The 25166-nt window shown below is 31.1% G+C and overlaps 1 protein-coding gene across 1 annotated transcript in view; it reads left to right on the top strand.

Moving 5' to 3' along the window:
• The window catches only part of cyst (rho guanine nucleotide exchange factor 18 cysts), a 414221-nt gene that overhangs the window by 236912 nt on the left and 152143 nt on the right, over positions 1-25166 (top strand). The window contains exons 4-5 of the mRNA XM_075360791.1: positions 17346-17431; positions 24732-24882. Of these exons, the coding sequence (XP_075216906.1) occupies positions 17346-17431; positions 24732-24882 (237 nt within the window). The remainder of the gene's footprint in view (positions 1-17345; positions 17432-24731; positions 24883-25166) is intronic.

Genomic DNA, 25166 nt, shown 5'->3' with positions numbered 1-25166 from the left:
GCTTCTGGCAGGTGCCAAAACATTACATAGGTATGATAGCATCTATATAAATAGATGTGTTTTATTAATGAATAATTGAATGTATCTGATTAAGAGCTGCCTTTATTTATAAATTGTATTTTAATTACTTAAAATACAATTATAAAACTTTAAATACAATTATTTTTTGTTACATCATTAAGCATCGAATGTCCACTCGGTTTTCTTCAGACTTCAGTAATGTATAATATTTAACATTTTCATTCTTTAACAACAACCAATTCAAATTTAACATTTAAATTTACACTTTTTAAACGTACTTTGTGGCATTTTCAATCACTTTAGCTATGCTGCCTTTCAGTGACCACCCATCGCTGTTCTTCTCCCCCTGGTATTGGTTAGTCGATTTTATTTTTTGTGGTTTTTTTAGTCAGCCAGACAATATTTGAGTGCAGTAAAAATTAAAGAGCCGCTATTTTAACTTTTTTGGGTTCACCGCTGAGAAAATGTAAAAGATTTTATACATCCTCGTGAGAGAATACAAGTTCGATAGAAATGTCAAAAATATTTTCTACACTGAACTGTTATGGTGCCTACTTTTATCTGATAATTTAACTTTCTGCTAGTTAAATATTACTCAGATCTTCTGTATGTCTTTGCTGAATCCTATTTTTTTCAAAAAAAAGATTAAAAAGTTTTCAAAGTTTGTTTATGGAATCTGATCGTGAATGAGCATTATCAGTATTTAGTAAGACCATTAAACTGTACAACGTCTGTAAAACAAGCCATCGGTTGTAGAATAATAATCTAATAGACGACCTGTATAATGGGCTGATATGTATAGATGTAATTAATATCAGAATTAAACTGATTAATAAGTTTTAGAAAAGGAATTAAACAATTGAAAAATTAACATAAATTTTATGAAACAGATATTTGGCTCGTTGTAATAAGCATTGTGCCTTTCAGAATAGTACATGAAATTTTGAAAAAAAAAATAATGTTATTTAATTACGTTTCAGCCTAATATTAATATAACATTATTGAAATATGTAAAATGTGACATAATAAATAACCATAGTGGTCGCTATGAAAGATGGCGGTTGTGTTTAAACTATTTAAAAAAAAATTGCACATTAAAAATGAAGGTATTGTAGAAAACTGCAATTATTTTTGCTACCTGAATTCAGCTGATTTTAATTACCATCATTTGTTTGAAAATTAGGAGTGTGAAAAGCGGAAAACTTGTGATTTTTTGCACTTTTTTTTAAGAATGTCAACTTTGAATTACAATAAAATCAAAATCGATCGAGGTAAAGATTTTCTACTTTTGGAGATAGATTAAACAATTCTTTCTTAATAATTATAATTAAACTTAGCCCAAAATTACTATTATTTGAGCGTGTACAGCGTTTTTATGAGACAACCTTAGAAAGAGACAACCTCCTGTCTAGAGTGCAGGAAGTACGTGAAATTCTTTCCACATTGTGTTCTGATATGAAAAGTAACCTAAGGCTGCGTGAAAAAGTATATATAAAAATAGGTTGGATATTCACAAGTTCAGTATAATCGACAACAGTATATGTATTGGCATATGTTGGCCTCAGTTACAAGCAAACTAAAAACATTGTCATTTTCTGTATGTCTTTTGAAATATTATATATTCTATATTTAAGTCTTAAGTCTATATTTCATAAACTTGTAGTGTATGTAATTATTGAGTTCATTCTAAATTATTTATTGATGTTGTGATCTAGGTCTATTTCCTGTTGTATAGCAACTAATAATGGTAGAATCATATAATAACTACACTAATATGCTATCATATATATTAGTATGGGCTATCGTGTATATATTAGTGCTATCATAGCACTAATGTGCTATTTATGAATTGCTGCAAATAACATGCAATTCTAAGAATTTTATTTTCTTATTTTTAATATACTCTAATCATTGCGCTGTGAAGAATCATGTCACACATCGCTTGAAATTATGTTCTAGAAGTGGTAATCATAGTAACATTTATTGTGGTGTATATTTTACTTAACGAAGTGAGTAGCTGCAACTTATTTATTTTTACTATTTGTTGTGTTGTTTTCATTTAATGCTTTGTCATAAATTCAGTCATTTAAATTTTTAATATTTCAATACAGTTAATTTCTTTTAAAATGCCCAAGTTAGGGGGAAAAGGTACAGTAGTTCATAGACAGATAAGGGAAACTGTTTTCAATGTTTACACTTTTTTTTTTTTGTAACAAAACAATGCCGGAACTGGAATAGTGAGGAAAACCTTAGTACTAAATATGGTTGGTCAGGCGACAAAATATCAAAACAAACGATCCATAGAATTATACCAGATAGGAAATCAAATGAAACTGAGAAGCCATCCATTTTTGTTTCGCCAAGAAAATGTGTAAATCACCGCAGTACTATGTGCAATTTAGATTCAATTTAGGTTTGAACACGGATGCTTTGATGCATTTAATAAATAAATAAATTTTATGTAACTGAAAAATGTGTTCCTACTATGAAGAGAATTATGCAAAAAGCCCACAAAAGTGAAATTAATTTCAAAGGGAGTGAAAGATCTTTAAGAAGAATACGTCAAATGGGATTTAGATCGAAAAAACAGAAGACAACCAGAAAATACTGATAGAATGGCATGACATTAAAATACAAAGAATGAAATTTCTATGACAAATTTCCCTGTTTTGTGAAGATGGAAGACCGAATAAAAACTACATTCATTTATAGTCATGCAACACCAAAATCATGAGTAGACACAACAAATATTCATGAGGGACTGAAAACACCAGTATCCAAGGATTCGCTATTAATAATGGCTCATGCTGGCAGTAATAAAGGATTCAATTAAAATTTCTTTACTTGTGTATGAGTCAATTAAGAAAGGAGATTATCACAAATCGACGGATTCTGAAAAGTACAAGAAATGGTTATGGGAGAAATGTATTCCCAACTTTGGGAGAAATGTATTCCCAACTTTCCATCTTGGTCAGTTATTGTACTAGATAACGCATTGTATCACAACGTTTTGCTGCAAAATCAGCCTAATTCTAACTCTTTAAAAAGCCATATGATAAAATGGTTAAATGGTTAACCAAACAACAAATTAACTGTTCTGCTATGACGAAGACTGAATTATATGATATAAAATTACACAAAGAAAATCAATGAAATTTCTAAAAGATGACATTTTCAAAAATTATTGTTCTATCACAGTTCTATCGCTGCCATCTTATCACCCTGACTTAAATGCCATTGAAATGATGTGGAGTCAAGTGAAAGGGCAAGCAACCAAAAGAAATACAACTTTTAACATGTCGGACATTCTTAAGTTAGCTGAAGAGGATTTCATAAAGTGCCTGAAGCTGAGAACAGTGTTGTCAGCATTGAAATGAGTACATTGGAGATGAACATTTACATGATGTGCAATTTTGTGATAAATGTGAATTTACAATTAGACACGAGCTCTTTAGAATCTACCGATGACTTTTCAATGAATCTTACAATGAATTTGTGAGCTACAGTGAGTATAAAAAAAAGTTACTTAAATTACTTTAAAATAATATTAATTGGGATACTAAACTAGTTTTAATTAAATAACATCATATGTATTTTTTGTTATAAATATAATCGTTTTAAACTGACAATGTTTTCAGTTCACTTATTATGGTGCCAAATGTTTGCTGATTGCTAGTAGTTTTTGTGTCAACTTACGTGCCAATAGTTTTTTTACTGAGTTACGTAACAAACTTTCAGAATTTCAATCAACGATCAGAATCATTTTATTAATATATGTGCTCTCAATTATCTTGAAAGTATGTAGACTAGTGGCCAAAAGATCTTAAGGCACATAATTTATAACTACAGTAATTGACAAATAATGAAATGATTTATACTGTATTGTGCTATTCTTTTTTTTTTTTGTAGTATTTGAGTAATAATAAAATTTACCTTTCTGATTGTTCTGATTAAAAAAAAATAATTGCAAAGTTTATTGTTTTGAGTCAGGAGTAGTAAATCCCAGATTACTTTATATTTTCTGAAGCAATCATTTATTTTTTTACTATCTTATTTGTTATTATCATTATCTGTGAAACAAAGCACATTTAATTTTATATATTTTTTCTTTTTAAATGCTATTTCATACGGTTATGTGATTTTAATGCAGTCAGACAAAATGGAATAAAATGAAGGCTTTGAAATCACAGTGGTAAAGTCCATTATCAAACACTGATACGCTTGCATCAGGGTATTATGTACAATTTGAGTGATATCACGAATCCATTTTAGTGGAGTAGATATTAAATGAGTTTATTAAGGGTAATTTTATAGAAAATAAAATTAATATTACTATATATTATTTCACTTATTGTAGTACAATTAAATTATGTAGATTTTTAACCATAAATTATGACCATTTTCATTAAATCTAATTACGTATTTAAAGTTTCTAATTTTTTTATTTATTAAGTGCTTACTTAACAAATTTTTTGTATTGTTCTTCTTTTTCTTAAATATATATATATATATATATATATATAAATGTAATTAGCTTTTTTCATCATTAATAAACAATAAAAAGAGCAAAAGAATAACAGTTCCCTGTGGTACTCTGCATTCTGAATGAGAATCTGTATTCTTTCTGGGTGTTCTTATCAAAATATGAAATTCTTTCTAACTGCTTGTTAACAATAAGATAATAGGTTCAACCGATTGTTAGCAACTGTTCAGATTCCATAGTAAATAAGTATTTTCATTGTTAGAACATATGAAACTAAGTAGAGTGTTAACTGAGATTGCAAAAAATCAAAAAGGAACTTTTTTTATTATCCATCTGTTTGAAATACTTGAAAAAAAATTGAAATGGCTGTGCCAGTAGATAATGTGGTCCAAAAATAATAATGCTGAATTTTTATGCATATAAAATTATTATTTATATTATTATTATTTTTAAATAACCAGTTTTATTTTGACAACAAGATTGACCAACAGTTAAATAAAATAATTGAAAAACTTTCTTATGAAGCGGAATACTCCGCTTACAATGTAAATTAATACCCATTTACTCATTTACAAGGAGTTGTAAATTTTTAAGAGAAATGATTTTAGCATCTATGACTTTCAAAATAGTAACAAGAATTATATTTATTTGCACTAAATATTTACTCTATATTCAAAATGCTAGTTTTAATCTTTGAGTGTCAACAACAGATGTAATTATTAATTCATTAACAAAGACCTTTTTTTAGCTAAGAGCTAAAAAAAGTTTACTTTTATTTTTAAACTTGTGTAATTTATACGTTTTTTCTATTTTTCATTTAAAGTTATTTTTTAAAGTAAGCCAAAAAACATATATTCAAAGTAGAGTCAAGTATTTTGAAGATTCTGGAGTATTGAAATTGTAATCCCAGTATGGATATTATCAAAAAATGTGATGTATAAAAAGAATAAAAATTTAGAGTAAAACGTAATAAACTAAACAGAAATTTCCCAGATAGTTTTATTATTATTGTGCAGTTCCAGAGGAGTTTGTTAGGTAGATTGTTGATAAGCATATTTTATGCTGTCAGTCGGATAACAGTGCTGTGTTTATTACATTCACGTTAGGAATTGGACATATTTTTAAAATCTCTTTTTGCCTGCATTTGTTTGGTTGTTTTTACTACTTATATGAAAAATAGAATGTGAAAAAGATGTTGGAAGAATGTAATTGAGAGCAGTCTGTTATTTTAATAGATATAGGTGAATAGATAGTAGCTAGCAGATATAGGAAAATTTCATCATGTTCATTGTTATTGTAAGGTGAAGTTTTCCTGTTATATGTTTATTAATAAGATGATTTTATACAAATTGTGAACATACAATGTTCTTTCATTGTATCAGATTTCCTCACTTCACCGTTTCCTGTTTTCCTTCCTATGTCAAGGTCTCTAACCTGTTTATTTCATTTGCCAAATGTATTCCCAGAATGTGATTTTCAATGCAAATATTGATTATTGAGTTTTGATTTGATTCATTTTTGTTTTTTTATAACTTGTTGAATGTCATCTTCATTCGATATATAATTTTGGGACTTTATTTATTAATTTAATAATTTTTTAGTGTCTAGAAGTTTTACCTGAAATTTATTTTACCATATGCATTAAGAAATCTATGATAGAATGTAAAAGTCATTCGAGATTGAATTGTGTATTTTGTAGCTTGGTTTGAAGAAAGTTATTTACAAAGTTCATTCAGTTCATGTTGTATTGATAAAATGTGAATTGATCTGTTACATTCCTTTATGGATATTGATTTTATCAATGTAATTTGTGGATCTCTATTAGGCAATTTTTATCAGATTTTGTTAATTTTGTGTGTATAGTAAAATTATAGAAAAAGTGTTTATTGAATACCAGGATGTTAGAAATCATGATTTATTTATACTGAATTATATTTTTAGCTTTATTTTGTTACTAATCTGATAGCAATTCGATTAATATGACCGACTGAAAAATCTAGAGATGGTAAAATATTTTGAGTACATTTAATATATTTTGAGTATTTATTGCATTACTATTAGATTCTGTGTAAATTCATTAGAATTAGCATAAACTATTTGAAATATATTTCATATTTCTATCCACTGAAATTGTGATCCCAACTTATTTTGAAGTAAAATTTAATGATAAATTTGATGATAAAAGCTTCCTTTTAAGTATCCCTTTCTGCTGAGAAATTAAAAAAATCTTGCATTGATTTTTTCTGTTGCTCCTTTGTAGGAAAAACAACTCTCTTTTTCTGTTTAGCCTTCGAAACCACCTTAAGTTATTACTTTAATGGATGAATGAGGATGATGTGTATCAATGTAAATGAAGTATAGTCTTGTACAGTCTCAGGTCGACCATTCCTGAGATGTGTGGTAAATTGGAACCCAACCACCAAAGAACACCGGCATCCATGATCTAGTACTCAAATCTGTAAAACAGTTACTGCCTTTACTAGGTTTTGAACCTTAGAACTCTCGACTTCGAAACTAGCTGATTTGCGATGATGAGTTCAGCACTAGACCTACCTGGTGGGTTTGGAAAAACAACTGATAAATAGTGTTTTTCATCATTTAACATTCCTTACCAACGGGGTAGGAGGGAAGTTCCTTTTCACTGTAATAATTCCAGCTTAATCGGGCTCTACTGCTGCCATTTCTCACCGCTGATATCACTCACTGCTGCTGGAAAAGGTGGAAAGGATAAGCCTGGGTGGAGATCTCGTCAGGTGTGTTCATTCGTGGTGAGATGACAGTCGTAGTTGAGTGTAGAATGATGGTGGATACAAGTGCGTTCACTGTCGAAAAGTGTTTTTTAGCTTGTGTGTGGTTCCATGAATGTCCACACACTGGTAAAACATTGAAGAACATTATGAACTTCTTTGACATTGAGAACATTATGACTTCTTTGTGTGTTTTGGAATATCATCACCATCACAGCAAACATTACTGAACTGAGAGAAAAATGCTTTTGCAACAGGAAGTATTCCTGATCCTCCACGTAGTGGGAGGCCGAACACTCTGGCTAAGACAAATGCTGCTTATGGAGGCATAGATTCAACAAGCTATGTTAAAATCAACATGCAAACATTCTGCAGTGTTAGGCATTCCAAGATCAACAATGCAAGACCATAATATGCGGAAGGACCTGAAAGTTAAATGTTTTATCCAGCCACAGTTAATGGGTCAAGCGACAATGACCTTCATTGACGCATTTATGCATGTCAGTAGTTATTGCTTGAACATTTTCGTAGAGAAAACTATAAAAAGAATGTCATGTTCTCAGATGAGTGTACAATTTATCGAAGCTCTCACAACCGAAATGTTTTTCTGAACAAAAGACAATTCTCACTTTATGAGCAAATTGAACACCATCTTCCTCATGTTGTGATTTGAGCCAGGATAACAGTCAAACATCTTGTAGGTCCATTTCTTTTTCAGTGGCACATTTAATCAACACAGTTATCTGAAAACGACCGATGAATTGTTACTTCTAGAATTAACGGCTAAAGGGATCGCTGACATCATTACGTTTCAGCAAAACGATATCCAGTGCATTTGGCTTTGAATGTTAACAGACGCCTCTATTAAATTTTTTCCGAATCGTTAGATTGGACGTGAGTAAGATGATTTATCGGCTCCATTACCTTCGCTGGCAAGAAGACTTGATCTCACCACACCTGACAATGCTCTCTGTGATTTTGTAAAAGAAGAGAAAATGCAGATACGTCAACAACGAGTCTAAGACATTATTTGGTCAGCATTTGAAATAATCACCTCTGATATGCTGCTGTGGATGGACTACTGGACATGTAGGTGCATACCATTGTGCTTTGAACACTGTGAAACCCACAGAGATGTTTTAGTTCCATAGAAGGTAAACTGAACCTAAATTAATAATTTCATAACTAGCATAAAGGGACTTCCCGCCCACTCCAAATGAAACCGGCTTATGCAGGCAATACAATCATAAAATATTAAATTTAGAATTTTATTTAAACTGATTATGTAAATACTGTAAAAATAAATTAAATCAATAACGTGCATTCATAATTTACTGAATTTAACTAATAGAATTTTTTTTTTTTTGTTAACCAGGAGTTAATTTTTTAGATAGTAGATTGTCAGACCTGTTATAAATATTGAATGTTATAACTAATCTTTGATGTGATACTGTGGTAGTCACTTTTTGTTGCTTATCCCTTGTGGGCAACTACTAGTTACTGATTTTGTACATCTCTATCATGTCACCACTACCCACTTGCAATATATTGTGCATTACTTCTAAAGTGTACTCATCACCTTGCTCAAAAGAATAATTTCATTTTATTCCTCAATTATATTTCATTTGTTATTGGAAAAATCTTATAACCTGGACTGTTGACTGTTGCAATGCACAGTGCAATTGGTTTCACACTCTTTTATATATCTTTATTGATATCATGATTAATTTCACATTTATTTTTTAAAAAATTCCAATCTAAAATAATAATATTTATTATTAGTATAATAATACACTATTTTTATAAAACCCTCTTTCATTTTTATATATATATAATTTCAATGTATAATATATTGAAATGTATGTATATATTTTGTATTAAAAAACAACTAAATAATAAAATAATATTTAAAGCACTTTTTAAACAAAATCTTTGCAAAATTAAAAAATCTGGATGTGGGCGCCACACGACCTCCTTGTACGACTATTAAATTACATATACACATTTTTTTTTTAAAATGAAAAGTACTTAAAATTTTATTTCATTAATAACTTTTGATATTTTTTCATATTTCTTTTTATTATTAAATTATTATTTATCGTAATTTTTTTTACAAGTTAATTAGAAGTTATTAATAAGTTATTTATATTTAAATATATTTAAATTAAAAAAAAGGAGATGAAGTCTGATTGGACTCGATGTGCCTTCCCCTTCTAAGATCCGATTTATTTCATTAATTAAAATTTCATTTGGTTATAACTGTGGAAAATACTCTAATGAAAATAAGTATCACTCATGATGTGTCGTTGAAAAGCTCTTAATGAGAACTTATATTACTGCAAAAGACAAAAATCCAAATTTTTTTAGATTTTGGGCTTTTCTGGACACTTGGTTCAGGCAATTTCAATCAAAAAGGGAGGTGCACAACTAGATGTTACAACAGTCCTAAATCTAAAATTTCAACATCCTACAGAATTGTTTTGAGTTATGCGAGGTACATATGTACACACATACATACATATCTATGTTCATACAAATGTTATACTGAAACTAGTGAAAATGGATATTTTCATTGAAACCTGAAAACTGACATTTTTCATGATACTTCCTTTACTTAGTACAAGGAAGTAAAAAAAAACACCTTGTATAAAAGAAAAAAAAATTACATTGATGGTTATGAAAATTAAATAAACAATAACAATACAAAAAGGGTATTATTATTTATATAAATAAAATAAAGATTGCTATTGACTAAATGATATTTAGTATAATTAGTCTCTCAATCTCATTGAGAAGCAGAAATTTACAAAATAACTTAATGAAATTAACTTGAAAAATTGTCTAACCTCTCAAATATTAAACTTAGATTGCCCATTACAACATAATCCCATGTGTCGCTTATATAAGACTAAATAAAATAAAAGTATTTCAAGAAATAAGAGATAAAACTAACCTTCAGTCAATCAAAGAAATATTCAATCTCTTAAACAAAATTTATGGGAGGGGTTACCATTTAATTTTCCACATAATAGAAAACTTTCTGAAGTAAGCTTAAACTTCTACATCCTATTAGATAACCGGTCCTCTATACAGTATTTAAGTTTCTGTATGATCGTTAATAAAGTAAGTTTCTTATTTATCGTAATTCCTGTTTACTATGGGTGAATGAAATTAAGACAGATTGCATAATGTTTGGTTAACTGTAAGTACAAAGCATCAGTGTAAAATTTTATCTCTTCAGTTGATTCTGGAAAATTCTTTTACAATCCAGAAGAATACCTTTTAATATTAGTTGTACAATTGATTGATATCTGCCAAATAAATAAAAAAAAATTATGTTAACTCAACAGAGAAGCTCTGCCTGTGGCATAAAGTATTAAATGTGTCAATCTATTATCTATAGAGCTTTGATATTGTAACGACCTAGCGGTGGTGTGATTGTTCCAGTTCATTGTCTTTTAAGAAAGAAATGCATTCTGACTATAAGCAGTTTTTGATCTGCCTACTGTTAATAAAAAAATGATTAATTTAATTCCTTTTCTCCTGGGAGAGTTGCTGGAGGATAGAATTTATCTAGTGTAACAAATTCTTTCTGCTGTAACTATTTGTTTTATGTACTAAAAAGAGATATTTTTAATTTATTAAAAAAAAATTAAAAAACTTTGTATAACTTACTATAAATTATATTTGCGAATATATCTCTCTTTAGAAGAGCTGAACATTTAAAATGTGGCATAATGTACTTTATTATCATGATCCTGTGCAGTTTATATTCACCAGTCATTTATCTGATTTAATTTTATTCTTTAATCTTGATGTATTAGGAATGTTTTACACTTTCAGTTATAAATTTAGTGTATTCCAATATTTCACTTAGAAATTTTTCCCTTATACTTATTTCCATTAGCAAATTAACCTTAATATAATTAGGTATCTTAATGTATGTCCTTCAGTCTGGTAATTATTGTTAAATATTTCTCCTAGTTTCTCTTTTTTCTAGGTCATCATGAAAGCCATAGCATTTCTGACAGCCCTGTTTTCACAACATTTGTCATCTCATTTTTATTAGTTTTTATTGCTGACTACTATCAAAGTTTCACTCTACCTCTAAATAAATTGTTTTCTTTTTTTTTAATGTTAATAAATTTTATTTTCTGAGATATTCCTATTCAGAATGTTACAGGTCAGAAAGCAAGATATACATATTTCCATTTATTGTATGTTAATTTGTTTTTCAAGAAAATACTATGATGACGTAAATAAATTATATACCATTAAAATTTCAAAACCAGAATATTACTGATATTACATTTTTGGTTTCTAGATATTACATATGAGTAGATCTAATTGAGCACAAATGATTTGTGTTTTGTAACATTTGTGATGATGGTAGCTCATCAACTTGCCCAAGTCACATTCTGCCTTCTTGAAGATATACACTTTTTTTCATATCTAACAGTTGTAAAGTAAACATAAACTAGCAGTGCTTGATTAAATTTTTAGTATCACATTAATATATTAATACATATTCATACATTATACATACATACATATTCATACATTAATACATTAATATTCAGAAATAGAGTGTATTTTTGATTTTACCGCATTAGTATTAGAGTTTTATTACGTTTAATAACTGAAATTTTAGTTGCAGTTTTATGTTAATAGTTTTATAGAATTATCCACCACAGGGACTGGATTACATTCTTTTGTTATACTTTTTGGATGGAAACTTTCTTTCTTTCTTTGCCTTTGTGTTCTTGAAGTAAAGTGATTCTTTCACTAATAACTTATGTCACTATACACATCCATCTTGATTTCATTAAAAATTTAATCTTATATCATTTCATGAGGTATGTTTTTTTTTAAACTTTATACACTTATAATCATTTATAATACAGAGTGTTTATAAAAAAACTCCTCAGTTTCAAGTATTATTTAAACAGTACATTTAAAATATTACATGAGTATATATTCTGAAGGGTAAATTCTGAAGTTTTTTTGGTGTTTAATACACTTTGATATGTGCACCATTCATTGCCCTGCAATTTCCAGATGATAATCCAGGTATTCCCACATACTTGCCAATTTGTAGGATGTAATGGATGCTATTGCTGCAAGAATCCTTTCTCGTTGGTGGTTGATGTCATGGATTTTCTCTGAATAAACAATGTTCTTCACATCCCTCCACAAAAAAAATTTAGTGCGTCATTTCTGGTCTCCTTGGTGAGCATGCAATCGGCTCTCCTCTGGCAATTCACCTGTTTTGAAACCGAATGTTTAATGCAGCACGGATACGGTTGCTGTAATGCGGCGGAGCGCCGTCTCTAGCTGATAGAAAATTAGTTCTTTGTTTAATATCGTCAATCTGTGGAAAGACGTAAAGTTTGAGCATGTCATAGAAAATATCCCCATTAAAAGAAATGAAATGGCCCACAATATGGTCATTCATCAGTAAGCTCAAACATTGACTTCAGGAGAGTCACTCTGTTTTTTGATAATTTCATGTCTCTGATCCTCAAATCCTGCAATCATGTTGATTTACTGACCCACTAAATGGAATGTCACCTCATCTGAAAACATAACATTTTTTTAGATAGTCTACATTTTCATCAAAATGTATTTTTTGCTTCAAGAATTTTGTTAAGCATTATAGTTGCAAATTCCAATTTTTTCACTTTGTCATAGAGTGATTTTCTGTTGAAGTTATATCTAAGCATGTAGTCTAAGCCTCTTATGCACCACTTTGTACACTGTAGATATTGGTGTTCCTAACTGTAAACTGCGCCTTGTTAATGACTTTTTTGGGCTATGCATACAAGATGCTTGGATCTGTTCCACATTCTGTTCAGTTACGGACAGCCTGGTGATCTCCCCTTTAAGATATTGCCTGTTTCCTTAAACTGATTAAATTACTGGAGTATTTTTTTATTCGTGGCATGGCACAACCATATTCTTGTTTTGATAAACCAAATCACGCACTGAGCTTTCTCTTGCGATGTCGCGATGACTGAGAGTAAGACTGCCGACCAGATACGCAGTGGCGTCAACCGTAACGAATATGTGCGATGAAAAATTTAATAATATAAAAATACGTAAATATGAAAACCAGATGCTTTTAACTGATTCTATTATTTCATTATATTTTTTTGTAACCAAGAAGTTATTTCTTTTATAAACACCCTTATAATCTTTTGGGAGAAGGTACATTTGGTAGTTGCTGAAGATAAAATATTTTAATGTGTCGTCTATAATGTTAGTTTCCAGGATTATAAATACAGAAATGTGTTTGTCCTGTAATATTTTCTGCAACTCTTGTCTTTAAAGCGAGACATTCTACTTGTGTTTCACTGTAGTACCTTAAATATATCAAATCATATGCTATCCTGTAGCCCCCTCCTGGATAACCAAATTGAGGACTGCTGTATGCCTGGATTTATTACTATCAAGATCTGCCATCATTAGCTCTCTAAGTAAGCCATTAGGTGTTACCCAGGGTGCATCATGAGAGGCTGGCTTCCTTGGCGTTAGTGGTAGAATCTCAGTGTTTCATCCGGAGGTGCCGGGATCAAATCGTAAAATTGTTCAAAATCGTCAGTCATGGCATCTTCACATGCTACAGAATCATTTCATTTTAACTACAAAATCTCATCCTCTGAAACAATAATGATAGTCCTGGAAACTAAAAAAAAAGAAAGAAAGAAAGGTGCATCACAAGGAGGTGGCTTACATTACACCCCGTATTATATGTAGATGTACATTTTGATTTGTTTATATATGTATTATCTATATTTAAGCAGTTATGTCCATAATAAATTATTTAATAAAAATTTTATTTCTTTTCAATTTAAAAAAAAAAAAATGAAAAAACCTTTTGAAGTTCTAAATATTTATCATTTGAAATATTTAAAACTGAAGAATGTAATTTTATCTTTTGAGTTTATAAATTAGTTTTCTTTGTACTTATTACTTCGTAAAAAGTATCTCTTTTACTGGGTGATTAAAAAAGGACTTCACAGCTTTAAACGCATATAACCATTTATTGAGATAACTTAGAAATTTGGTTGGGGTCTCATTTCATAGGAAACACATCAAGTTTATTACCCAACATTCACTTTGGTTCGATGTGGCTCAGGTTTGTAATGCGACATATATCCCACCTGAGATTGATTTCATTCCAGCTGTAGCCTTCAAGTTGGGTGTACTTCTTCAGCGCAGTGTTAATTCAGTCAACAAGATGGGCAGGCAAAGGTGAAGGAGTGAGTTGTAATTGGTTCTTCACGATGGATCCACGACTTGGGAATCCGAGTATCAAGAAAGTCTTGCTGATAGAAATGGCATCCATCTTGATCTCATCATCTTATTGAGGAATTAGAAAATTTTGAAGCATGTCCAGGTAAACATTGCATTGGTAAGCATGTCCATTTACAGTCTCCTCCTGGAAAAAGAACAGGCTGTAGAGTATTTGTTTACTTAGGGCACAAAAAATATTGACCTTAGGGCTATCATGAGTGTGTTGTAAAGTTTTATGAGGGTTTTCACTACCCCGTATTCACCAGTTATGGATATTCACCTTGCCACTGATGTGAAACATTGACTCATCACTAAAAATTACATAATCTAAAAACGTATCATTGTCTGCAGTTCTATCCATCATTTCCACTCAAAACTGCAGCTTTGTCATCAACTGTAATGTGTTGAATCGTGGTTAGTTTGTATGGCTTCAAATGGAGTCCTTTACATAATACGCACCAAACAAAAGTCAAGTTGATTTCTTCAGTCTACGTGTAAAGCTTTCTCTAAATTATTTTACAACAGCTTTAGGGATGTATGGGTGTCCTGGTTATTTTGTTTGTTTTACAGAACCACCTGTTTCAATAAAGATTTGGTGCCAAGAGTAAATTGTACGCATACCAGGAGGATCCCAACTGTACTCTGTAAGAAAATTACGTTGATCTGTAGTTGCTGACTGCAAATTTTAAAACCAAAACACACAGTGAACATGTTCTGCACCAGTAAATATATCCATTTTAACACCACTGGTGGCCGAATTTGGTACTAATGAACTACGTGAGTTAAAACTTAATGTGTTTTGCTATGAAATGAGACCTCAACCACTTGTGTAACTTATCTAAATAAATGTTTATGCTTTTTGAAGTTCTTTTTGAATCATCTGGTATAGTTTCATTCATTCCTGGGATACAATATGTTTATATTGCTGCTTATAAATCTTTTTCTCATTAAAAATATATATTTGTGTTATGGTTAAAAACAAGTATTATGTAATGAAGGACATTTTCATTCTATATTAGCACCCATCTGCCTAAATGGTTTATAACTATAGCGGATAGTTCTGCTTGTTATACAATTGTAATGCTTAGCAGCAACATCAGTTTCTAAGCCTTTTCTTAGGTGGCTCTTTATTTGAAGGTAAAGCAATTTTTTGGCAGTATATATTTAAACTACGGTACAAACTTGTTAATAGTATACTTTTGCTGTTCGATTTTGGCAACTCAATTTTAGACTGTCACCTGGCGCAAGGCTACAGACATTTTCCTTTAAGGTGTTCATTAGAGTTTAGCATTCATGCGCATTTCATGTCGTAACTGGTTTTGTGCTGTCAATATCAGTGCGTGTACAGTCAGCTAAAGAATTGAGGTGTGAATTAATGTGTAATTATGTTTATATTAGGTATTTATATTATGTTAATGTTGTATATTTTATATCTGTTCTATTTTATAACATAAATGTATTCTATTACATCAAATTGTAAATATTCCTCCTAAAAATCATCCAACTGGAGAAGCTCTTTTCAATAATTCTGACTATTACTGTACTGTCTCTGCATATGTACGTATGTATACTCCTTGTTTTGAAGGGGGTAATTGTATGATTTACATAGCTATGTTCAGTTGCCGGTAATAAACGGCCAAAGTATAATACACATACTATATATATGTAATATACTATTCCTGTGTTCCCATCCTGGGTGAAAATGCTGTAATCTTCCAAGGGATTGCTTGAAGAGGTTCTTGTACTTATTCTTTGCGTATCATTTTTGTCTTTCATTGAGATTATTCTGTAGATTGATCATCCTTTTTTACGAACCACGTTTTTTTCTTGTCCTTGATCCCTTCTTTTCCAACTTGGATTATATAGATATAGGTTGGGCTCTGATCTGTTGACCTGTAGCACTGGTGTATTCTTGATATGATCTTGTGGAGGTGGCTGTGCATAGAATTTTCTTAGACCCAATTTTCTATATAGTGTTGTACAGTAATCTAATGGGTGAAGTACCACTGGGTTAAACAAGTTCTCCTGATATTTTATATCATACCAATATCATGTTATTAAATTCCCATATGTGATCTTTTTGACAGTGATAGTGTCTACAGATTATATATATGTAATATATATATTACAATATAATATATACATACGTAATATATTATATATTACTTGTTTGGATGTGTAATATTTATAAACATGTTAATACTTGTCCTTGACATGATTCTATCAGATAATATCTAAAGATATCTGGTGATTGTGGTGGCCAGGAAGTTGAACTGTTGTATTACTTTTGTATCAGAATGATGATCATCCAGCTCAAACCTTGGGTGGTCAAGGCATACTCAACTGATGTTGAGCAAACCTGAGTTCAAAAGAATATACCATTTGGATATGGCTGTTCATTCAAGAAAGCCTACAGTTTGTTCTATTATCTAACATGTAATTATGTTTCTCTGATCAGGTGATGGTAATCCAGTGGTATCATTACTGGTACATTTTTGAAAATGTATTTGCTATTTATCATCAATTTGACCTCATAAAAAAAAAAACTTACTCTATCCCCTTCCCTGCATAGGGACCAGTTTAAAATTTTATGATTGTCATCACCTATACTTTAAATCTTTTTTTTTATTCAACTTATTCTTCTTGATTTATCATTGAAAATAGCAATCGTTCACTTTTTTATGTTGTCAATTTATTTATTGTTCAGTTTAAAATAAATTCAGTATTTCATTCATTATTATTATCATTCATTATATTTACAATAAATTTACTTGAATATTCTTTGTTTCATTTTGCAGAAGACAATTTACAACAGTTACATGAAATACATGAGACAATACAGCAGATGAGAGATGTAACTGCTGCACAAGCCTTAAATAGTCAGGTAAGTGAGGTAATGTTTTTAAGTAATGATTTCATATGTTATATGCACATTGTTATTTTCTGCTCAGTAATTAATGCATTATTATCAAGAATATAATGAAATTAAGTAATTCTGTCTTCTATGACCCTTAGGTCTCAGATTTATTGTTCTTTAGCGTGATATATGTATTTAATTTTTTGCTTTTTAAAATATTTTTATCTTAAAATTCTTTTAAAATAAATGCATATATACAAAGTGTGAAGACTGACTTCCTGGAATGAGGCCATAAAAATACCCACAATAATTAAAAAATGTTATAAATAGGTTCAGATACTCTAGTTTCTGCTTACTTCTATAATTTGTTTACATTACTCGCACAACAAATTGAATGTCTAAGAAAACATTACTTTGGAATTGCATTCAGCTTGTTCATCACACTCTTCTGAATCTATCAGAATCTTCATATCTCCTTTTAATGAGTGGATGGAATAACATGATGTTATAATGAAGAAACAACAGTTGAAGAATGTTTTGGTGGATTATCATGCAGAAGAAACCACAATTTCAGGCTTAATGTAATTAATTTGAATGATTGATCATATCATTTCTTTATAAGATTTACTGTTTAAGCTTCTGACACATATTTACCGTGAATAATACCTTTGTTGTCAAAATATATAATCTGTGTTGTTTTTAAATCTATTAAAAAAAAATTAACGATTTTTGCGAGAATCTGTCATAAAAACATAAGTGTGATTTTTTTTTTTTTTACAGATTTCAATGAAAATACAGAATTATTTTCAATTGCATGCTAGGATTGGGGGAGAAATTGAATTGTCTTTACATTTTCAGCGAAGAGAAGTACGAAAATACCATTTTAAGTGTAATTTCCTTATATATCCTCTATATATACAGGAAATCTCCAAAACTGCTAGATCAATTTCATTGAAATTTAGATATGTTGTAGTCGTGTATCTAAGTTGTGCATGTGAAAATTTGATGATTGGTTGAGTTGTTCCTGAGTTACGCTCAGTTTAAGAACAACAACAAACATAACCTCAATTTCAGGTATTTGTTTTGATTGCATGGTGGATTGGTTGGTCAAAATGAATATTCTTTATTTTTTGAGGTTTGAGGATTATGAAAATTTCATTCATGTTTAAACCTTTTTAGCTGGAAAAACTCCAAAAGTACTTGATCAATTTCATTGAAATTTTTTTTTTGTCTTCAGTCATTTGACTGGTTTGATGCAGCTCTCCAAGATTTCCTATCTAGTGCTAGTCTTTTCATTTCAGTATACCCTCTACATCCTACATCCCTAAAAATTTGTTTTACATATTCCAAACGTGGCCTGCCTACATAATTTTTTCCTTCTACCTGTCCTTCCAATATTAAAGCGACCCTTCCAGGATGCCTTAGTATGTGGCCTGTAAGTCTGTCTCTTCTTTTAACTATGTTTTTCCAAATGCTTCTTTCTTCATCTACCCATCTGATTTTTAACATTCTCCTATAGCACCACATTTCAAAAGCTTCTAATCTTTTCTTCTCAGATACTCCGATTGTCCAAGTTTCACTTCCATATAAAGCGACACTCCAAACATATACTTTCAAAAATCTTTTCCTGACATTTAAATTAATTTTTGATGTAAACAAATTATATTTCTTACTGAGGGCTCGTTTCGCTTGTGCTATTCGGCATTTTATATCGCTCCTGCTTCGTCCATCTTTAGTAATTCTACTTCCCAAATAACAAAATTCTTCTACCTCCATAATCTTTTCTCCTCCTATTTTCACATTCAGCGGTCCATCTTTGTTATTTCTACTACATTTCATTACTTTCGTTTTGTTCTTGTTTATTTTCATGCGATAGTTCTTGCGTAGGACTTCATCTATGCCGTTCATTGTTTCTTCTAAATCCTTTTTACTCTCGGCTAGAATTACTATATCATCAGCAAATTATAGCATCTTTATCTTTTCACCTTGTACTGTTACTCCGAATCTAAATAGTTCTTTAACATCATTAACTGCTAGTTCCATGTAAGAATTAAAAAGTAACGGAGATATGGAACATCCTTGTCGGACTCCCTTACTTATTATGGCTTCTTTCTTATGTTCTTTAATTATTACTGTTGCTTTTGGTTCCTGTACATGTTAGCAATTGTTCTTCTATCTCTGTATTTGAACCCTAATCTTTTTAAAATGCTGAACATTTTATTCCAGTCTATGTTATCGAATGCCTTTTCTAGGTCTATAAACGCCAAGTATGTTGGTTTGTTTTTCTTTAATCTTCCTTCTACTATTAATCTGAGGCCTAAAATTGCTTCCCTTGTCCCTATACTTTTCCTGAAACCAAATTGGTCTTCTCCTAACACTTCTTCCACTCTCCTCTCAATTCTTCTGTATAGAATTCTAGTTAAGATTTTTGATGCATGACTTGTTAAACTAATTGTTCTGTATTCTTCACATTTATCTGCCCCTGCTTTCTTTGCCATCATGACTATAACACTTTTTTTGAAGTCGACGGTAATTCCCCTTTTTCATAAATATTACACGCCAGTTTGTATAATCTATCAATCGCTTCCTCACCTGCACTGCGCAGTAATTCTACAGGTATTCCGTCTATTCCAGGAGCCTTTCTGCCATTTAAATCTTTTAATGCTCTCTTAAATTCAGATCTCAGTATTGTTTCTCCCATTTCATCCTCCTCAACTTCCTCTTCTTCCTCTATAACACCATTTTCTAATTCATTTCCTCCGTATAACTCTTCAATATATTCCACCCATCTATCGACTTTACCTTTCGTATTATATATTGGTGTACCATCTTTGTTTAACACATTATTAGATTTTAATTTATGTACCCCAAAATTTTCCTTAACTTTCCTGTATGATCCGTCTATTTTACCAATGTTCATTTCTCTTTCCACTTCTGAACACTTTTCTTTAATCCACTCTTCTTTCGCTAGTTTGCACTTCCTGTTTATAGCATTTCTTAATTGTCGATAGTTCCTTTTAGTTTCTTCATCACTAGCATTCTTATATTTTCTACGTTCATCCATCAGCTGCAATATATCGTCTGAAACCTAAGGTTTTCTACCAGTTCCATTTATTCCGCCTAAGTTCGCTTCTGCTGATTTAAGAATTTCCTTTTTAACATTCTCCCATTCTTCTTCTACATTTTCGACCATATCTTATTTACTCAGACCTCTTGCGATGTCCTCCTCAAAAATCTTCTTTACCTCCTCTTCCTCAAGCTTCTCTAAATTCCACCGATTCATCTGACACCTTTTCTTCAGGTTTTTAAACCCCAATCTACATTTCATTATCACCAAATTATGGTCGCTATCAATGTCTGCTCCAGGGTAGGTTTTGCAGTCAACGAGTTGATTTCTAAATCTTTGCTTAACCATGATATAATCTATCTGGTACCTTGCAGTATCGCCTGGCTTTTTCCAATTGTATATTCTTCTATTATGATTTTTAAATTGGGTGTTGGCAATTACTAAATTATACTTCGTGCAAAACTCTATAAGTCGGTCCCCTCTTTCATTCCTTTTGCCCAGCCCGTATTCGACCACTATATTTCCTTCCTTGCCTTTTCCAATGCTTGCATTCCAATCTCCAACTATTATTAAATTTTCATCTCCTTTTACGTGTTTAATTGCTTCATCAATCTCTTCGTATACACATTCTACCTCATCATCATCATGGGCGCTTGTAGGCATATAGACGTTAACAATCGTTGGTTTAGGTTTTGATTTTATCCTTATTACAATGATTCTATCGCTATGCGTTTTGAAATACTCTACTCTCTTTCCTATCTTCTTGTTCGTTATGAAACCTACTCCTGCCTGCCCATTATTTGAAGCTGAGTTAATTATTCTAAAATCACCTGACCAAAAGTCACCTTCCTCTTCCCACCGAACCTCACTAATTCCTACTACATCCACATTTATCCTATCCATTTCCCTTTTTAAATTTTCTAGCCTACCAACTTTTTTTAAACTTCTAACATTCCACGCTCAGACTCGTAGAATGTTATTTTTTAATTTTCTGGTGACCCCTTCTTTAGTAGTCCCCATCTGGAGATCCAAACGGGGGACTAGTTTACCTCCGGATTATTTTACCAAGGGAGGCGCCTCCATCATTGCTATATGAAAATGCAGAAAGCCACATTTTCTTGGAAAAAAAACAGCTGTAGTTTTCCATTGCTTTCAGCTGCGCAGTACTCAGAGGAATGAGTGATGTTGATATGGCCGTTTAAGTCATTCTGACTCATGCCCCTAACAACTACTGAAAGAGCTGCTGCCCTCTTTCAGGAATCATTCCTTAGTCTGGCTCTCAACAGATACCTCTCCGATATGGTTGCACCTTCGGTCCAGCTACACTGTATCCCTGAGCACTCAACCCCCCTCACCAACGGCAAGGTCTCATGATTCATAGAGGAGGGAAATTGAAATATGTTATAATAATGCATTTGACATTGTGCATGTAAGAATTTGATAAAGATTGGTGTAGTTGTTCTTCAGTTACTCTCAATTTTTCCAAAAAAATTTGAAAATTTTGTGGCTCGAAAATCTCCAAAATTACTTGATCAATTTCATTGAAATTTAGATATGCTGTAATAGTGTATTGAAATAGCGCATGTGAAAATTTAATGAAAATTGGTTGTGTCGTTCTTCATTTTAACCTCAAATTGAGGTTATTTTGACGTTGTGCATTTTTCATATGCATTTCTGCAGTGAGTCAGTTTAAAATTGATGATTTTGTGTAGGTTTTACTCATTAATCAGACGTATATGTAGTGCATTGTACTCTGAAAATCAGTGCATTTCTGACTGTAAAATAATGAGTTTGTCAGAAACAAAATGTCCGTCTTGCACAGAACTGCACAAGTTTTTTTTTTGTTTTTTTTTTTTACAGTGGTCTTTTTCTATATTTATTCTCTTGTTGGGCTATTGAAACTTAAAAATTTTGTACTTTTGATTTGTATTTACTAATTTTTCAGTTTATATTATTATTTAATTTATTAAACATAATTCAAATAGAAATAGTTTTTTTAGTGCTATTAATTGTGAGAATAAACCTCGGCAATACAGTTAAATGAAATGCTGGAACAGGCTACTAATTTCTGTGAGTATGCTCAAATGAGTCTAAAGGGATATAATTTCTTTATTTATTGTATTTTTTTATATTTTTATAAATTAATTTTCTTCATTTCCTAAATTTACTTACTAAATTAATGGATTTTTTATTCAATGATGGTTCAGCTCGGTGTTCCACGTCATTAGATAATGGTTAATTTGATATGACAATCCATTAGTAAGAAGTAGGGAGTTCAAAATAGCCAAAATTTAGCATTAAGAAATATTATTCAGAAATATAGAATACTTTCTTCAATTGACTGTGTGAAAAACATATGTTGTTACGTACATAATGTGTTTTGCTTTCAAAAAAATTAAAAATAATATTTATTTTATTATTTATTTTCAATAAATATGAATTGTAGAATTCTTTAAAAAAGTATTGTGCTTCATGTATGTTTTCATGAAGTCTATCAGTTATATTGAATAACAAGAATGAACAAAGCTTTATTAACTATACATCTATGACAAAAGTAAGTGACATCACATCTGTAATGCAAATATTAAATATTAGAAGTAAGTAGAGGTTTGAATAGTTTAAATAAAAACATTAAATATGAGAGAGACTAAAATTTAAGCAGTAATTTTGCTATTTGCCGCAGCAAGCGGTTCTGAGCTAGATGATGGATTGGGGATGTTAATGTTTGGTGTGTGTTATAGAGGGTGAACCAACTTGGGTTGCTCCTTTGAGTTCTGTCATCAGTGTAGCCGTGAGTGATCAAGAGGTTCTGTCGTCTGTTGTACAACATATAATCATAAAAGTTTTTACTAATGAAGGCATTAAACCTGGGGAAATAATAACTCGTTTAAAGGTACAGTTTGAAACACTACACTTTACTAGAACCGAGTGTATACACGGGTCACACAATTTAAGTGCATGTGAGAAATTGTAGAAAAATGAAAGTCATGATTGTCGCCAAAGGTCAAGTCTCACAGCTGATAACATCCATGTCATTTGAGAGCTTATCGAAGGTGATCGCCGGTTCACTGGTAAAGAAATTGCATTGGAAGTGTGTATCAGTTAAGGGAGTGCTCAATCCATTATCACTGATCATCTTGGCTTTTGAAAAATTAGAGCTCGATGGGTTCTGAGGTTGTTGACAAATATCAAAAACAGGTCAGGTTGGAGATCTGTGAGAGACTTCTGAATCGAATTCGGCAAGAACGGGACAATTTTTGAGGCGCATCATCACATGTGATGAGACATGGGTCCGTCATTACAATCTGGAGTAAAAAATGGTGAGTGCGAATTAGGCAGGAAGGGGACAATTTTTAAAGCACATTATCACATGTGATGAGACATGGGTCCATCATTACAATCTGGTAAAAATGGTGAGTGAGAAGTGGCAAAGGAAGGATGAAAGCTGCCCAGTGAAGGCCAAAACCCATCTGTCAGCCAGAAAAGTTATTGCAACAATTTTTTTTGACTCCAGGGGAGTTTTACTCATTGATTTTCTCTACAATCAATAAATGGTAAATGTGGCTTACTATTGCCAGCTGATACAATCAACAAAAACTACCTGCTGAAACAAAAGACAGGGTATGCCCATCAGAGATGTCATCCTTCTCCGTGACAATGCCAGGCTGCACACTGTGATTTTGATAAGGGATAAATTGCAAAAAATGCACTGGGAAACCCTCAACCACTCTTCTTATAGTCCAGATTTGTCCCTCTGTAATTACTTTTTGTTTGAATCCTTAAAAGAATCCCTTGGAGAAGAATGATTCGAAAACAATGATTGAAGACGTTGAGGAGTGTGTGCGTAATTGGTTGACGATGTCCTCAAACTTTTTATGAATATGAATATTCAAGCTTCCAAATCTTTGGCAAAAGTGTGTAGATCATGCAGAAGACTATATAGAAACATGATGAAGGTATGAATTGTGTACATTATTAATAAATAAGTTCATAAAAAAAATTACTCTTTGTATTTTATTCACCCTTGGATATTACTGTTACCAAGCTGGACATGCATTTAGATGTGTAGATTTGTAATGACCAAATAATAAATTGTGATTTGATTCTTTACAACTTAATTAGGATTAGTTATATGAAATACCTATTTAATTAGAAATTTTTTTATGTTACCTTTTTTTCTAGTATTGTAAAAGGCTTTGTACTTAATTTTCATTTATATAAATATACTCTGAATTTTTTCTTTTTTTCTGAATTTTGTAGTTAGCTCGATTGACACAGCAGTATGCACGTCTCAGTGCTTCCTGTCCGAGTTTGAATGATGCTGATAATGACCAAGATCCATTATCGAGTGTTAATTCATCACCCACTCACACATTACCACCACCAAATAATGTCACTAGGAAGCATCATCGTAAGTCATTTTTTAATACTGCTTGATATGTTTTTTTACATTTATTGTATTATTCAATTTAGATGGTTAAGGAATGACCAGTATTGTAGTTTAAGGAAGTGATAAAGTTTTTTTCCTTGTATGGATTACTGAAAATTCTTTTTAAAGTACTTGGCTGTAGTCAATTTGAAAAGAATTTGGAAATCACACTTTGGTACTTTTTCCTCACTGTGATTCTTTTTAATTACTTTTACTACAAGTGACTCCCATGTACTCTTTTTTTTTTTTTTTTTTATCGTGATAGC

Source organism: Lycorma delicatula, chromosome 3 (assembly GCF_047948215.1).
Source record: "Lycorma delicatula isolate Av1 chromosome 3, ASM4794821v1, whole genome shotgun sequence".
Lineage (NCBI taxonomy): Eukaryota > Metazoa > Arthropoda > Insecta > Hemiptera > Fulgoridae > Lycorma > Lycorma delicatula.
This window is presented reverse-complemented; position numbering and strand designations above follow the sequence as displayed.